Source organism: Diaporthe batatas (genome assembly GCF_019321695.1).
Source record: "Diaporthe batatas strain CRI 302-4 chromosome Unknown Contig00001, whole genome shotgun sequence".
NCBI lineage: Eukaryota > Fungi > Ascomycota > Sordariomycetes > Diaporthales > Diaporthaceae > Diaporthe > Diaporthe batatas.
Genome location: NW_025408548.1, coordinates 3413263 through 3430183, shown reverse-complemented (window position 1 = coordinate 3430183; position 16921 = coordinate 3413263). Strand labels below are relative to the sequence as shown.

Below are 16921 nucleotides of genomic sequence, written 5' to 3'. Positions count from 1 at the left end.
GCAAATGATAGTAGCTACTCGCAGCATGAAACCTTATAGATACGACATCGACTAGTGACCATTTGGATCCACCAGAGACACTCATCGCATGCGGGTGAACCAGCCTACACGCGTGTCTACGGGTCATGCGTGGAAGATATCTCTACCGCGCGTGTCTCGCGCGGCCAATGGGGCCCTGTGGGAAAATCCAGAAAACCCGCGTCAAGGACGGCATTTGGAGGCTGATATGAGCGCCCGTGTTACCACTTTGAGTCGAGTTTGGGATATTGTGCCGGGCCCACCCCTGATTCCCCACCCCAGATCGGCCCAAGCCGGTGGGGTTCCTCTGTTGGGGTACCGGGCCAACGGGCTTGCTGCCAGAACAGCGGGGGGTGTGCAAGTCGTCGCCGGATAGGACCGACGTCATGGTTCAACTTGAAGAACCAGCATCCTACGGTCCAAGAGGGCGAGGTTCCCAAAGGGCCCAAAGTGCCTCCTGTGATGGACACGGCCTTGTTGCTTTGGCTCCTATACTGGTGGGGAATGTCGTATCGCTACAACATGGGAAACGGTCCGCGAGTATGCACCACGAGAGCCGCATCGAATAATGCTCAGAGTCAATATGGCTGGCCGTGCAGACGCGGCGGCCAGGATAAGACTCCGATGCCGACCCACCCTGTCATGGGCCGGATATCCCGAAATCCACGGGCCGGTGGGCTCAGCCTCAGTGCTGGGTCAAACGTCCGAATCGTTCAGTGTTGGACAGGGAGAAAGGGAGGTCTTGGGGCTGGGCATTTGGAGAGGGCGGGAAATAGTTGACCCTGGGTTAGTCCGAACTAGGATCCTCCCATCGGACGCCAGATCAAGGGACGAGATGCATGATGTCAGGTCGCACGGCGTCAAAATGGCCCATGAACAGCACCGAGCTCTCCAAGTGCCGTAATAGTAAGGACGCGGCTGGTTCACAGATAACTTCATATTTCCAAGAACAATAATCACTATACCGAAATGCATTCCTTCAATATGGTGAAGCCGCATAGATATGTTATTGGCTTGTAAGCACGCTAGGGTGTCCCTTGGGACGCATGCCCGCAGCACTGAGAATGCCATGCCGCTCCCAAAGTCGGGTGTCGCAAGCACACGATAATAAGAAGTCCGGGACGAATATACCTAGGTACCATACGATATCTAGGTACTACTCCACCACTGTCATAAATCGCCTATAAAGGCGGGTGCGGTACTATCCATGGGTAATTGTACATATTGGCATTAGACAAAGAGTCATCAATGATATGACTTTTGAAATTACCATAATCACGAAAGATCCCAAAGAAGAGTACCTAGGTAGCAAATCACTATTTTCGCCACAAGAGGGGGCCTAACAGCTTAAATCCGTAAAATTTTTCAAATTCGAGCGGCACGATATGTTCTGTGTCTTTTTGAAGAGATTGGTGTCGTTGGACTCGAGTCGTGTGTGAGCATCGAGGTAAAGAATCATCTACGGAAAGAGCAGCACGCTGTTAGGGATGAAGTGATGTTGAAACCCGCTATCAATTGATGCGAGGCAACTTGCGCAATGAAATATGAATACCCAATGGCCTGGCGGGTGTCTTGCCACAGCGTCGAGACCAACTATTGAAAGAACAACAGCGGGAACAATTTTTGGGTGGACCACGCCTGATGGAACCACTTACATATGTACACATATGCAGCTCCCCCTCGCTGTTATTTGCGTTTTTTATGCCAGAAAAGGTGGCAAAGAAGCCAAGTTGCGGCTTTGAAATGAGGTCAGAGGCGTGTGAGCTGCTATACTCCTTGAGCGAGTCTTTACAGAGAAACTTGTCACAAGTGTGAACGCCATGATGGCTCGGCTTGATAAAATTGCAAGCTGTGATTGATCGAGCTTCCAGTATCTCGAGGATAATAGTTAGATTTTATTTTATTTGAGTGAGTGCAAGCGGAGTCTCTCAAGCTGAATTTATTGTCAACACTCTTGGATTTTGTGAGATGGGACATGTTTTCTCACTCCTTGAATTGTTCCACAGGGAACCTGTTCTGGATGCTCGAAGTCTTGAATCTCTTCCCGTATGCTCTAATGCAAATCTATTAGCCTTTACCCATACACCTCAACTTCCTACAGTTTGAGAATTTCGAGCAGTCAAAGCTGCTTGTAAAGCACTGCCAGTGGCTGCAATATTTTCAACTTATATAGTTTCGCTTCTATTCCATATACATCCAAGGACATACATAGTGCCTTTATACAGTAGTAAGCACTCAAGACCCAGCGCTTAGAAAGAATACAATACCGATAACAATATTTATAATACGATAGGTACTTGTAGCCTCAGCCTTACGACGTACAGACAAGGCTAAGGGGCACCATCTTGACCAATTTTCAACTTATCAGATATATTTTCAGCCTCAATGGATGCTTAACCCTCCTGGCTGGTATATGCCCTAAACTTTTCTTAATACTTATCTCATTTACATATCGTAAATTTTGCGTCCTAAATCCATCCGAATCCCCTCAGCATCGCGAGTCTAGACATACACCAAGTTGACCAAGTCAGTAATCTGACGGGGTAACGTCCTCATCTTCCAGCTTGATTTGTAAAGGGCCGCCCCGGGAATAATGTGCTCTCCACTTTCCCTAAATCTCTAGCAAAGTGACCTAGAAGATCAGGGCGGACGTCGTTGCCCGTGGGCTGGAAGAAAGATAATATAAATTTCATTAACGATTGCTGATGTTGATGACATTAGCCCAATCATGAGAATGTTGTGCAGTCTTTGACAATCAATGAAATCGTTTTTCAATACTTGATGGTACGGCAATTGGAACGCAGCAAGGCCAAGAGCACTACTACATTCAGTTCGAGTAGTCCAGTGACGAACACATCTATCTGCAGAACGCACCCCTTTCTCCTCAGCCCGGCCTCCTGACTTGCTCCATGTGACATATTTCCAACAGCTGGTGCTGCTCAAAAGCCAATATACCAGGTGGTTTCGTTTCTAAAACCCACACATACTAAGCGTATGTAGCGCCTTCATCAAGTGGTAAACCGCTTAAGAACCAGTGTTTTGGAGGCATAATGCCAATAACAGTGCAGATAGAATACGATACATGGGTCAGGACGCCAACACTCAAATATTTTCGGACAGGCTGTCTTCCGCTCAGCTTGTTGAGCTCCTCAACATTTACAGCAGAGACACCGCGTTTGGGTGACTTTCCTCTACCGAAGCTGTAGACTCTACTAGCAGTCGCCTCGCCAATGGTGGCAGGGTGGCAGCCCGTGACTGGATGACGATGGGCGGTTGCACGACTGTACACACGACGGTTTAGAAATCGATGTATATAAGTGTCAACAGGAATTAATGCATGCTGCCTAGTGTGACAGATCATATGGCTTCTCTTGCTCCTCCGCCCTCTCCCCACCGTAGTCATTCTTCCAAGAACCGGCATAGTGGTGAACCACCAAAGATGGGCCCTGGCCCCCTTCTTCGTACGTGTTGAACAGGGCCGCCAAGGAGTATCCCGGGAGAATCAAGACATCGCCAGCTAGCTTCGGCTCCAGGATTTCATAATACTCATCCCACCCCTTCCAGCCACTCGTCCCGTTCAGCGAGGCCCGCACGCTCTCGGTGACGCTCTTCGCGAACCTCCTCGGCCCGGTCAACTCCACCACATCGCCGACCATGTCCATCTTGAGCTGCGGGATCGTGGCATTATTCTCCTTGGCGACGCGCTCCACCGACCTCACAATGTCCTCGACCACAGCGATCAGGTGCCGCGAGCCCTTCTCGGCCATGACGGCCCACGTTGTGAACTGGCGCTCGAACGGGTACGGATACCCAGCGTCAAACTCCCAGCCCACGACCAGGCCGACATCCTCCTTGAGATCCTGGGGGATCCACTCGTCTACCGGTATGCCCTCGCACGAAACGTCAAGGTCGAACCAGACGCCGCCCTCGGAGTAGAGCAGGAGGTACCTCAGCATGTCGGCCTTGACGATGGGTATGGTGAGGGCCATGTACGTCGCCACAATGTCCGGGCGGTCTGCGTATTTCTCGCGGACAAAGTCGTCGGCAGACTCATCTGTCAGGAACTCTGCGTGGTACTCAGGGTTCTGTGAGATGCACGTGTCCGTCCACAGGTTCGCCTCGTAGCTGAGACCCTTTGGCCCCAACTTGTACCAGATCTTTTTGGGTATCCTGCCGGGTCTTGGTGCCACGACTGGGAGCTGTGCGTCAGCCGCCTGGAAAGGGATCTCTTCTGGGATCTCTGCCGGGGCCGCTGCTGGTGCCTCCGGGGACGAGTCTGTCGACGTCTCCACGAGTGGCTCCGGCGCCTCCGGAGGTTGTGTGAGTGCTTGTGGGCTCGAGCTCGCTGCGTATTCCATGCCCCATGCTCGGAAGTAATTCAGTACCAACAGAAGGACAAAGACGATCGCGATGTTTCTCGCAGAGGGCAGTCGGCGTGGTCGCCGCCAGATAGCCATTGGTTGTTTGTTGTTCTCCATTGCAAGGCAAACTCTGGGATCATGGGGAATACGGGGTCATGAGTATCTCGACAGCTCAGCTGATAACGGGATGGGGCCGGCCCCGAGTCTAAAGTAGATCGCTGGTAGAGCGCAAGACACTAATAAATGAATGACTAGATGAGCAAGGGATGGTCAGGCAGTCCGTGAACAGCAGGCTGGGCAGGGAATCGCGTATGGACAAACAGTGAAGGGATCTTCAAATTCAAGCAGCTCAAGATTAATGATGCATTGCACAACCCGGGGAGTAGGGAATGAGTTTGATGACTCGGGCTGGTCGGTGAACATGTACAGCCAACACCCGAGGATGTTATCTTTCTTTTCTGCAGATCTTCTCGAAAAGCAACGCAGAGGCCCTAGCAACTATCGAGCATCCCAAAGATATCGTTGGCTGAGTGGGTGCAATGTCTTGGGTAACATGTGCCGCTTCTATTGTTGTCTCGGTCGACCTGCTTTCTCACCCGCCCCCCTGCATTATGTCTCGGTCGAAATGTGAAGGTCCCGTATGCCGGACTCCGACACCAGCCCCGACTGACGGGATTCAGTGATGATACCGGAGCCGCACACCGGTGGAAATAGAATCTCGAAGTGAAGATTAGGATCCTGGGAGACGTTGACAGTTGTAGTCTTTGGACGATGCGGCACGGCGCGAGGTTGATATGGGGTACGAGCTCGCGGCTGGAGACGGAGATCATCCGAGATCCGAGTATCTTATTAGTGTTCAGAGTTCGTATCAACTACAAGTCGCAGCGAATTTCGACTGTACAGGAATCGTGGCAGGTTTAGGCACATAGCTTCGAGCGACTATTGGAAATTTACAGCCGAGACCCTGACGATGATGCAGGTTGTACAGAGAAACGCCAAGGAGCCCTGGTGTCAGGGCAGGGTCCGATCCTAGAGTTGTCTACGTGTGGGAGCATGAGGCTTTCGGAGCCCCATGCTCACTAAAGATCTGGTCGCGCTTATGGTACCATGAATGTTGGTTGAGAGGATGGTAATAATCATTATATACTAATTATGAGCATGTAGATTACCGCCGCTGGTGCTGATATTGCTTAGACGCGGTTAATGAAAACCACGGTGCTATCGTAGTCACCCTGCAGCGAGTACTGCAGTCCGACGTTCTGGAGTGTGGCACCAGAGAATGTGCCCGCGCCCTCGACCTCGTAGTTAGCGGCCGGGTCGAGGCCCTGGAGGCGAATGAAGGGCAGTGCCTGATTCCAGACGGATCGGATCTGAAAGTAGAAGAGCACTGCCTCTGCACCGTCCTCCGAGACGAACATGGCAGCAGGCCAGTTGGAGTCCTCGGGCAGGGCAAGACGCCACATATCACCGTTGATGACGAGGGGGTTGACGCGCTCGGCGAGGGCGATGAGGCCGGGCAGCTGCTCGCGGTCCTCATCCGGGATCTTGGGCGGGTTGAGCTCGAGCCCGAAGCTGCCGCCCATCATGGCGACGTGGGCGCGAAAGGCGATCGGGGTGGTGCGCTGGGTCTGGTGGTTGGGCACGGCGCTCACGTGGGCGCCCATGGCGGACGGCGGGTACACAAGACTGGTGCCGAACTGGATGAAGATCCTCTCCAGAGCGTCGGTGTTGTCGCTGGTCCAGATCTGCGGGAAGTACTGCAGCACACCCGGGTCGAAGCGGCCGCCGCCGCTGGCGCAACCCTCCCAAAGGACCTGGGGGAAGCGGCTGGTCAGGGTGTTGAAGACGCGGTACAGGCCGAGCATGTAGGCGTGGTCAACGCCGTCGTAGGGGGTCTCGTGGAAGCCGCGGTTGTTGTCCCACTTGACGTAGGTGATGGAGGCATTGCTGAGAATGCCGGCCACGGATTCGATAACGAAGTCCTGGACCTCGGGGAGGGCGAGGTTCAGAACCAGCTGGTCACGGCGCAGGGTGCGTGGGTAAGGGCCGGCGCTCAGGACCCAGTCTGGGTGTTGGTGGTACAGCGTCGAGTTGGGGTTGACCATCTCGGGCTCGAACCAGAGGCCGAACTGCAGGTTGGTGGTCGAGTTGGCCGCCTGGAGCTGCCTGACCTGGTCGACCAGGGGTGCGAGTGAGCCGCTCGGGAAGCGTTCCGTGTTGACCTCCCAGTCACCAAGACCAGCGTTGTCCTTGACACGAGGGTACTCCTCCCCGAACCAGCCGTCGTCGAGCACGAACAGCTTGACGCCGAGGTCGGCAGCCTCCTGGGCAAGCGTATAGACGGTGCTCTGGTTGTAGTCGAAGTAGAGGCCCTCCCAAGAGTTCAACAGGACCGGGCGAGTCTCGGCCTTGAAGTCACTCTTGATGAGATGGTTGCGGTACAGACGATGGTAGGCGCGGGAGAGGCCGCCAACGCCGGTATTGGAGTAGACAGCGACGGTCTCGGGCGACTGGAGGCTCTCGCCGGGCCCCAGGTTCCAGGAGAGGTGGTAGGGGTTGAAGCCGAGCTGGGCGCGGGTGAAACCCTGCGAGCCCTTCTCGACGTCGACCTGGAAGGAGCCGGTGTAGACAAAAGAGAAGCCCCATGCCTCGCCCTGGGACTCGGTGGTGCTCGGGGTGGCCAAGGCGAGGAAGGGGTTGTGCAGGTGAGATGAGTATCCAGTGGTGCTGCCGAATCTATTGTGGCGTGGGGTCAGGTCAGTACTTGAGCACCTAGGTAGATAGCATATCCTGGCGCAAGACTTGTTCTTGTCTACTCACCCTTGCACGCCGTACTCGACCGATCTCCTGAGCCTCATGGCCTCCCTCGCCCAGTCGCCACGGAGCTCGATCATGTCGAGGTCGGTGTAGGGCAGATCGACGCTGAAGCTGGCAAGCCTCTCGACGGTGATGTTGCCGTCGCCCAGGTTGGCGAGGTTGACGCTCCTGACCACAGCATCGTACTTTGGGAAGATGGAGTAGCTGAGGTTGGCGGCGATGGAGGAGTAGTTGTCGTAGAGGTGGACGATGACGGTGGAGACGTCGCCGTCGTCGCCAAAGGTGGAGGGCAGGCCCGGGAGCTCGGGCTTGCCCTGGAGGACGGTGTGGGACTGGTACTGCAGGTCGCTGACGGTGTAACCTGCGGTCTGGCGGACGCGGACGGCGGGGATCCTAAAGTCACCACGGCCCAGGTCTGGGAACTCGCGCCTCACCCTGCCGGGCATGCCGACCCAGCCATTGGTCTCTGGCACTGGCAGGGGGACGGTCTCGTAGGCAGAGCCGCCAAAGTGGTCTCCGATCAGGTCACCGGTGGCATTGTCAACATGGAAGCGGTACGAGACATGCTCGCCATTGAGGGCGAAGTCTGTGCCGTCGACGGTGACGCCTGTGCCTGTGCCTGTGGGGGAGGGCGGGGGATCAGCTTCCTGTCGAGTGTACTGGGTAGATGTAGTAGATATTTCTATTTCTCTTACCTGAGGGCGACTGGGCATGAGCCCGGTCTGCGAGGAGCACGGAGCCAAGGCCCAGGGCGGTGGCATAGCGCCCCAGAGCTGGAATGCTGAGCATCTTGCCGGTCGGTAGGAACAAGTCTAGGGCAGCCTCGTGCTTGGGAGGGGGGCGGGCATCCCCCAGGCCAGGCGGCGGCGAGGGCGACGATGCCAGGGCCCTCTTATATATTTGTGTACATGACCGCGTCCAGCAGGCCCTGTCGGTGCCCAGGGCAGTGAGGGCACTCTCATCTCCGCAGCCAGGGGTTCCCCAGAGGAGGGGTAGTATGGGGAAGCGTGGAAAGGTACGCTGGCAAGCTGGGGAAGGGACGAACAGGTGTGGAGGCTGGCGCTGCGGGTCCCATGCTGCCATGGTCAGTGTCTAGCAGTGATTAGGTTGGCCTTCTCCGCACCGAGGGAACAAAGACAGGTGCTGATCGACAGGGCCGCCCCAACTCGCTGCTTGGCATGGCCGATTTCCACCTCACAGGCGGTCCAACGGGACAAATCTCGGCCTATCCTCGTGACGAGGTATTTGTAGTAGTAGTGTGCAGTACTGAGGACGATGGCTTAATATAATAAGCCTTGTTGTGTAAAGTGGCCCTGTCTCAACACACTGCGAACACACCGTCAACACACCGTCAACACACCAACACACACCGTGGCCTAGCAGTCTGGTAATCTGGGCCACCACGATGCCAAGACTTCAGACCACCATGCACGTCATCCCATCACCACACAAGGCTCACATGCTGATCGTGTGTTTTGGCACCTCATGGCCGACCACGCAGGAGGAAGCTCTTATTCTCGCTGCTTGGCTCGCTAGCTCCTTGGTAGCTGTCCCGGCCCTGTGCATGCCGAGCTGTCTGTTGACCGCCTAGTCCAATATACTCAAGTATATACAAGTATATATATCTGCCTCCTACCACGGAGAAGGTACGTTACACAACAACATACCCCCATGTCCCCGGTGGCCGTGGGGCCGGAGTCGCCGCTGCAACCAGTACTCCATACTGTGCACACATAGCCCAGTCACGGTCATGCTTGATGTCATCTGGTCAAAATTGCGGATACATCGGGCAAACTCTGCGTGCTCTTGCGGATTTGTTTGTGGGGAGCAGGCGACGACGCCAAAAAGGGCTGCTAGCTGCCAGGATGAACGCGGGGAACACGGGTCGGCACAGGGCCGCTTATACGGAGTAGTCTGTACCTACCTAGGTACCTAGGTAGTGTCACGGTAGCTGGGTAGCAAGCAGGGCAAGGCGACCGCTAGCGGCAAATAAGCTCCAAGCTTCCCCTTCCCAGCCCGCCAGCCCGCCAGCCATCAGATGGGTTAAAATTCCCGGAGCTAGCTGAGACCATTTTAACCATCCCCACCCCTGCACACGCGTCTACTACCCTACGACCCGCGAGGCTGTCATCGAGATGCGCCAGACATAGCGAGTGAGTCGTCTCGACATCCATCTACAATGGCTCCGCGGAGGTCCAAACCCGCTCCGCCGCCCCAGCCGACGCGCACCTTGGTCATTGACAACGGCGCCCACACCCTCAAGGCCGGCTTTGTCACGGCCGACGCCATCGACGAGCCCACCGTCGTCCCCAATTGCATCGCCCGCGACAGGGCCAGGAAGACCTATGTCGCGTCCGACCTTTCCAAATGCAAGGACTTTGGCGACATCTCCTTCCGCCGGCCAGTCGACAAGGGCTTCATCGTCAACTGGGAGGCCCAGAAGGAGGTCTGGGACCACGAGTTCTTCGCCAACGACGCGCCCCTCAGGTGCGATCCTGCCGAGACCAGGCTCATCCTGACCGAGCAGCCAAACTCCATTCCTGCCCTGCAGACAAACTGCGACCAGATGGTATTCGAGGAGTTCGGCTTTGCCAGCTACTATCGCGGCATAGGTGAGAGAGACAGACCCTTCCACCAGAGAGAGGCCAAACCTGCTGACTACCCACCCACTTCGCCCCCGCCAGCGCCGACCTTCAATGCATACCATGACGTCCAGGCCATCTTCCGAACCCCCGAACGCGACCCGGACGCCATGAGCAAGCTGCCCGCCGAGCTGATCCTCCTCATCGACTCGGGATACTCCTTCACCACAGTCACTCCAATCTTCCAGGGCCGCCCCCTACAATCCGCCATCCGCCGGCTCGATGTGGGCGGCAAGTTCCTGACAAACTACCTGACCCGTCTCCTCTCCCTTAGGCACTACGACATGCGCAACGACTCCTACATAGTCAACGAGATCAAAGAGAAGGCATGCTACGTCTCGCTGGACTTCAAGGGCGACCTGGAAAAGACCTGGAAGGGGACCCGCGGCGAGAGGCGAGAGCCCTTCGTCACAGGAGCAGGCATCGCCAAGGACTACGTCCTGCCCGACTTCCACACCCGCTCCGCCGGCATCGTGCGCGACTTCGACCCCACCACCACCGCCAAGCAGCGCAAGCTGGCAGCCGCCGCCTCCAACGAGGACGTCCTGACCCTGCGCAACGAGCGCTTCGTCATCCCCGAGCTCTTCTTCAACCCCTCCGACGTTGGCATGCAGGTGCCGGGCCTCGCCGACCTGGTGAAACAGTCCCTGGACGAGCTGCCCGTCGGCCTGTGGCCGGGCCTCCTGGCCAATATCGTCGTCGTCGGCGGCAACGCACACTTCGACGGCTTCATCCAGCGCCTGCAAAAGGAGATTGTGCAGCGTGTGCCAGACGAGTCCATAGTCCGGGTTGCCAGGCCTGCTGACCCCATCTGCAACACCTGGCTGGGTGCTGCCAACTTTGCGAGGCATCAGCATGTCGAGAAGCTCGCAGTCACCAAGCAGGAGTACGAGGAGAACGGGGCGGCGTGGGTTGCCCGGAAGTTCGCCGTCGGCCTGGGTCAAGACTGAGCGCCAGTGTTGTGTTGCACTTGAGAATTATCCTGGTGTGAGGGTCATAATCGAGCCCCAGGCCCTCCTCGCCCTTCGCGCCGTCGGCGCCAGTGGGCGAGTGCTTGCTTGCCCCCCGGCAGCGCCCTCAGGTCGATACACACAGCCCACGAGTGTCCGCCCGGCTGCACGGGGACGCGGCAGCCCAAGTCCCGCGCCGCCGACGTGGCCCCAGGCCGCGGCCAGGACTTCGTCCCGCAGCGTCGAGTCGCGGAAAGACGGTGGGCACGAGACCCGCGGGCGCACTTGGGGCCCCGCTGGGTGATGCTGGGCCGCTGGCCGCCATCGTTGTCCTAGCTTGGTTTGCAGTTCTGATGCCTAGGTCGTATGTGGTCTTCAGCGTGTACATGAGCGAGCACCGTCTTGTTGGGTAGATATATATATACCCACGATCATGTGTCCCAAAGCTTAGAATGTGCAAGAATAGAAATTGAGACACACGACCCGCGCCACTTTTAGGTCGGCAGCACTGGCTTGGGGCTTAAATGCGAACGCAACGTCTTTAGGCCAGATCAAATCCCCTGAAGTTCATTATCCGGTACACCCAGTCGAGTAAATACCGTTCTCACCAAACATCGACTCACAGCCGACCCCGGGTTTGCGGGTCCCAACCCGACCTTTCTATTCCGGGACGGGTTTGAGGCAAGCTGCATGCCTAGGTACTTGACCCTAGTTCGCGTTCCGTCGTTAGAGCCCTACCGGACAGGATTTGCAAGCGGTCTCGCAATCGCCGGCCTGGCCCACCGTTGGGATGGGGTGGGACGTACTTGTATTTTGATGGAAGTGGGCCTCAAATGTTCTGATAATAACGGAAACAATTGCAGACGTACCCAAGCTTCAGGAACATATGGCAGGCAGGCAGGCAGTCATACATACAGAGGGAGCTTGAGGCGGCCCTGGTGGCTCCCGAGGGTCATGAATCTGCAGACAGGTCAAGTGCAACATTGAAACGCTTTTCTTCTCTATAGACAGACGTATCGCTTCATCCACCCTAGCTCCACCCGGTCGACCACCTGCCTGTCCCTTACCTTGCCAGCTTAGTATTATACAAGGCGATAGCTACTCCTTATCATACAAAGAAGGGTAGAAACCCAGATTAACGCTTGTAGGGCAGACGCTCCATCTGAAGATCGCTAAAAAGCCCGACAAGTAACACCCCAGGATGCCGTCACCTCACAGTTGTCTCGTCACTACCATCATGTGATAGAGGATGACAGACCTTTTGGTGAATGCGCTTGAGGTAGAGCTCATGAGCGGCAATATCGAGGGTCCCCGCCACTTCAGTCATCGACACCTGAAGCAGAACAACCTCGCCGAAAGCTTGACAATATAACAAGGCGTTGAGTGAGAGTGAGCGTTATTGAAACCTATGTTTCGCTCGTCTTCGCCCACTGCCAAGTTGGTTTACCGCCCACATCCGTGCCCGTCGACACATATGGCTAATCTCCCTGGCAACTGGATTCTCCAGCTTCTGGATTCGCCAAGAAGTCGCCAGCTAAAGTCTTTTGGGTGCTCTGCTCCGTGCCCTGGTGCGTCTTGCCAACGGCTTCCGCGCCTCTGCTTAGCCTTTGCTGAACGGCTTGTCGAAGATATACTCTACTTCGTGTCCTCAGGAACCCCGGCCGGGGCTTGACATTCGTCTTGGTGGCGCTTGCCCGGATTTTGAGTTGATTGCCTCCCGCTTTCGAGGCACCCCCGGCATTTATAACATGTGCGAGATTCGACGCTGACTGTGGATCGATTCTGGCCTTCCCTTTTCCTTTCGCTTCCTTAGGTACCGGGGTTGACTGGGCAGATTCGTCTTGACTTGCCAAGGATAGTGTGGATACCATGTTCTCTGCGTTGGTGTGCTCTTCGGCGATGGCGGGTGTGCCCATCGCAGAACTCCGGTCCTCCCTGCTCAATTCTGTGTCCCTGCCTTCCTGTTGGTCATACTCACGTCCTTCAGATTCAATCGACCTTTTCCTCCCCAAGAGTGATTGAATGGCTTGGGGCAGGTTTGACCAGGAGAAAGTCTAGTCCTCCTCGGAATCGCTATCGTCCTGGTCCACAACGGCGCGGAAACGCCGGCTCGCCAGATCTTCATCGAGCCCGCCTTCGCTCTCGGGGTCGAGGTAGCCCTTGCCTCCCATGAAGCTCAGGATAACAGGCAGGAAGACTAAAGCATGCGTGGCTGCGAACACCACGAGCGCGACCCAGATGCGGAAGTAGTAAATCTCAAAGATCTTGCTCCGAGTGAAAGCCAGCACAAAAACACCGAGTATCTTTGTAACAGTGATTCCCGAGAACACGGAGCCGCCAACGTTGACAAGCGCAGTCCACGCACGAGCATCGCGGCCTCGGAAGCGGTTCTTAGCGCGTTCCATAAAGGTGCGCGAAGGGAACATGAAGGCCCTCGCAATGTGGGCGCAGAACTCGACCGCAATGCCCACGCAGATGATCAAGTTGACCAGAGACACAGCATTGAGACTGACATTGAACACCGCCATCGCACCGATGATGTCCACGATAGTCATCACCACCGAGATCGCTACAGCCGCACCAGTGAGGGCTGAGCCGAGGAGAATGGACGAGATGACGAAAATGATACCGATCGCGGCGCTGAGCAGGCCTGCCGTCAAACCAACAATCGTAACATACTGGTCAAAGAATATGTAGAAAACACTGTATGGGAATACTTCTGCCCCTGTCGAGCGGCTCACATCACGAGCAATTCGCCTGGCAGAGGTGTAGGCATTGATAAAGTCATCCTGGCTGCGCAGGGGTGAGTGCATCGTGCGGAAGTGGCTTGCAGGAATGGTCTTTTTCTCTTCGTCGATAACGACGGCAGATCCATAAGACGCTTGGCCGCCAAGTGGGCAATCCTCAGTGGTCGGCGCAGAAAGGAACTTTTGGAGATAGTGGATGAATTCATCTCCCTCCGGCATCCCTGAAAGTGTGATATTCCATGCTGGGTCTCGATTCTGAAAGCATGGGGATCCTTTCTCGACACAGCACTCTTCAAATTGAGGGTTGAGCCAAAGGAAGAAGTCGTCAACCCAGCTCGCGGTTGGAGACGAGATGTATGACACGTCGGTACGCTTGCGTTCTTGCTCTAGAACGTTGGTGAGCGACAACGAATCACAAGTAGTGAACCTTGCGCAGATCTGTCGTTGGTGCTTTCGTTTGGTCGCATCGACATCTTTGGCCACGAAGTAGACAGGCGGACCAGAGTCGAAATAGTCGTAGAGATCGTTGAAATATGGGATCAGGTACGAGTCATCAGGAATTGCTACTCTCTGGTCAAGCCCTAGCTTGACCTCAGGGATGAGAGCAACACCGGCAGCAAAGAAGCCCAGGAAAATTGCGATGATCGCCACTTTTACCTTCTTGCCCAACAAAGCAGGCGCATAATAACGAATAATGAACCGCTGGAGGAAGCCCTCCTCGGGTACCTCGTATAACCGGGCGCCAAGATTGCCGTTGCTACCATCGAGATGGATCCTGGCCGCTTTGATCGTGATGCAAGGAAAACAATCCATTCTCGAGTCCTCGACCCGCTTCGTATTATATGCGAGCAGCGAGATGAATAGTGTGACCTGCAAGAGTGCGTTGATAAACACAGCACCGGCCGCGTAAATGGCGAAGTTGCGCACGGCCGGCATGCCGACAAATGCACCCAAAGCGAAGGAAACTGTCTCTGTGATTGCGGAAAGAAGTATGGAGGGACCCATGCGCCCCAGAGCTTTGGCAACACGCACTTCGACGTCGTCGTCAGGGTTTGTGATGTTGACCCGCTCGAATTCATGGACGATCAGGAATATATTGTCCACGCCGACAGCGAGCACAATGAATGGTATGACATCGACGATAATGAGCGTAGCCCTCAAGTTCGCCCACGAGAACAGACCGATAGATGCGCTGATCGACATGAGGACAATGACAATGCCGGCCACACCAAGAGAGAACTTGGACTCTACGATGCTGACGGCGGGGTTCCTGATCATATCCCTGATTGACAACGTCGTAGAGCCGAGGGCGATGGATGCGTAGAGGAACATGATTACGTAGCTGATGACAATAATCTTGGCATCCGTGTTGGTGGTTTTGTTGAGCTCCTCCTCCAGGCTGATTTCTGTGGAGAATGACAGCCTGAGACCCCTGGTAGCTGCCTCCTTCTGTGTTTCAAGCAGAAAGTTTTTCAGGGCTATCTCCCAGTCCATAGCTCGGGCAAGCTCGGATGTGCCCTCCGCGAAGTTGTTGACAACCCAAGTCACGGTCATTGCAGGGGCGTCGACCACGTCATCCGTGCCAGAGTAGCCGCCGAGGATCATATTTGGTTCAAGAGGCTGACCATAGGCCGGCCGGCACTCCGCTGGTGCTCGAGCGCATTGCCGTAGCTGATCTTGCCAGCCTTTCTTGCTGATAAGCGCTGGCTCGTTGTCGAAATAAGCTGCCACCGACTGAACCACACAAGCAGACCCAGTCGGCTTGTAGCAAACATCATGCAGCTTCATCTTCCAAGTCTCACTCTCGAGCTGCGAGATGCTCTTCTCCACTTCGATCCACCAAAGCAGCGTCTCGTAAGTGAGAACCGGGCCCGGCCCCGAGGGGAGGGTGTCATTGACGAGGAACACCTTCTCTGCTCGATAGAACGGGCCGAAGTTGGAGTCAAAGAACTCCTTCTCCTGAGCAGCAGACGAGGTTGGAGCAACCCATAACCTGGCAGGGTCCTTCTCGATCTCGAAACGCACCCAGCCAGCGCTAAGCACGATGATGACAATGAGAGAACTTGTGATTGTGATGGCGGGGAACCGCGCAGCCCAATGGCCAAGCCTCCTGAAGGCTGTATTACACCAAGTATTCAGTTGGTAGGGCTTGGTAGGACGGTCAAACATGGCGCCGTTTTGCACTAGCCGGCCCTCGTCATCATCATCATCGCTCGCGTCGATTCCACCCTGGAGCAGAGTTCGTTCCTCCTGGAGACGCGCGGCCCGCTTCCGGTACCATACGTGACCAACAATGGCCACGGCTAGACTCAAAAGTAGAATGCTGTAGACGAATATCGAAGCGAATGAAAGACATGGCAGCAGTCCAACCTTGCACGAGCCGGCGTCTTCGACCTCGGGCAGTTCAGGGCACACTTGTGGGCAGTCCACACAAGCGCAGCGGAAGTTGGGGTCTTGATCGTTGCATTTCTTGGGTGTCATGGGGAGGGGGTCCATCTTCGGCTCCTTGTATGACACTGGGAAGTTGATCTGGAACGGCGAGCCGACCAGCTTCTCGTCGCCCAGGTACTTGAGGAACTGTGTGTAGTTCTTCGCGCCGCCTCCGATGAGCTTCATGGCCTCGCTGTTGCTTGGTCCAAACTTGACATCCTTGCAGCTATCGTAGAAACCGGTACCGTAGTCTGCGGATATGAGCTGGTCGAGCTCTGTGACGAGTGTCTTGCCGTTCTTAGACATGGTGTTTGTCACGTTTATGAAGAGCGACTGATCGGGAGAGCAGGTGAAAGTACAAAAGAGGTTGTAGAAGTTGTCCTTGCAGGCTGGGCATGACGATACGATCGTATTTGCAGTGGAGAGCTCATCTTTGAGCGACTCGACCTACACGCAGAATATGTCAGTTGACTGAGGCAGCGGCGAATATGGCAGCTACACGAATGGACCGACCTGTTCCTTGGTGCAACATATTGGGCCGTCATTCCATTTGGGGCCGCACAGATCTACCAACTGATTCCTTAGATCCGCATCGGGCTGCTCGGCCAGGCCATTATCGACACAGGGAAGTTCTTTGCCAAAGAAGCTCTTCTTGCCGCAGTGATTGCGGATGGCGCAGCGTCCGGCCTCGTGTTTCGGAGTGTACAGCTCGTCGGCTGTCCCTAAGCCGGCGAGTAACGCCAGGGCGGCGAATTTGGCCATGTTGACCAAGAATGCCGCTGGGCGGCGGGTAGTAATGGCACAGTTCAGAGCGCAAGTAACGAGCGAGGTCTCGCAACCCTATTAGATGAATCGGTTAATGAGAAGGACGAAGGAGCTCTGGTGGTGGGCGATGGCGATGGCGATGGTTGGGTGTTGTGACGGGACGAGCAACCCGAGGCAGGAGAAGCTAATCC

General features: G+C 55.7%; 4 protein-coding genes across 4 annotated transcripts; 1 reads left to right on the top strand and 3 right to left on the bottom strand.

Moving 5' to 3' along the window:
• Nucleotides 1-3362: 3362 nt before the first annotated feature.
• Nucleotides 3363-4496, bottom strand: KVR01_000631 (uncharacterized protein; the record flags this gene model as incomplete). Its single annotated transcript, XM_044794687.1, has 1 exon — nt 3363-4496. One exon carries the CDS (start codon nt 4494-4496, stop codon nt 3363-3365), a length of 1134 nt encoding a protein of 377 aa, XP_044650580.1.
• Nucleotides 4497-5497: 1001 nt separating this feature from the next.
• KVR01_000976 (uncharacterized protein) lies at nt 5498-8767 on the bottom strand. Its single transcript, XM_044791324.1, has 3 exons — nt 7892-8767; nt 7200-7815; nt 5498-7115 (listed from the first exon to the last, which is right to left on the bottom strand). The coding sequence occupies exons 1-3, from the start codon at nt 8277-8279 to the stop codon at nt 5570-5572; spliced, it is 2550 nt and encodes an 849-aa protein (XP_044650925.1). The 5' UTR covers nt 8280-8767; the 3' UTR covers nt 5498-5569.
• Nucleotides 8768-9375: 608 nt separating this feature from the next.
• On the top strand, nt 9376-10788 carry KVR01_000875 (uncharacterized protein; the record flags this gene model as incomplete). The annotated part of the gene is made up of 2 exons (XM_044793228.1): nt 9376-9808; nt 9881-10788. The coding sequence occupies 2 exons, from the start codon at nt 9376-9378 to the stop codon at nt 10786-10788; spliced, it is 1341 nt and encodes a 446-aa protein (XP_044650824.1).
• A 2054-nt stretch (nt 10789-12842) lies between these two features.
• KVR01_000716 (sphingolipid transporter) lies at nt 12843-16727 on the bottom strand (the record flags this gene model as incomplete). The annotated part of the gene is made up of 2 exons (XM_044794551.1): nt 12843-16412; nt 16479-16727. The coding sequence occupies 2 exons, from the start codon at nt 16725-16727 to the stop codon at nt 12843-12845; spliced, it is 3819 nt and encodes a 1272-aa protein (XP_044650665.1).
• Nucleotides 16728-16921: the final 194 nt, after the last annotated feature.

Bases quoted from the DNA above. Each gene is read 5' to 3' on its own strand.
- KVR01_000976 (XM_044791324.1), bottom strand. From the start codon at position 8,279: ATGGCAGCATGGGACCCGCAGCGCCAGCCTCCACACCTGTTCGTCCCT. The intron at 7,816-7,891 runs GTAAGAGAAATA...CCTCCCCCACAG, and splicing joins TCATGCCCAGTCGCCCTCAG to GCACAGGCACAGGCGTCACC. The intron at 7,116-7,199 runs GTGAGTAGACAA...ACGCCACAATAG, and splicing joins GTCGAGTACGGCGTGCAAGG to ATTCGGCAGCACCACTGGAT.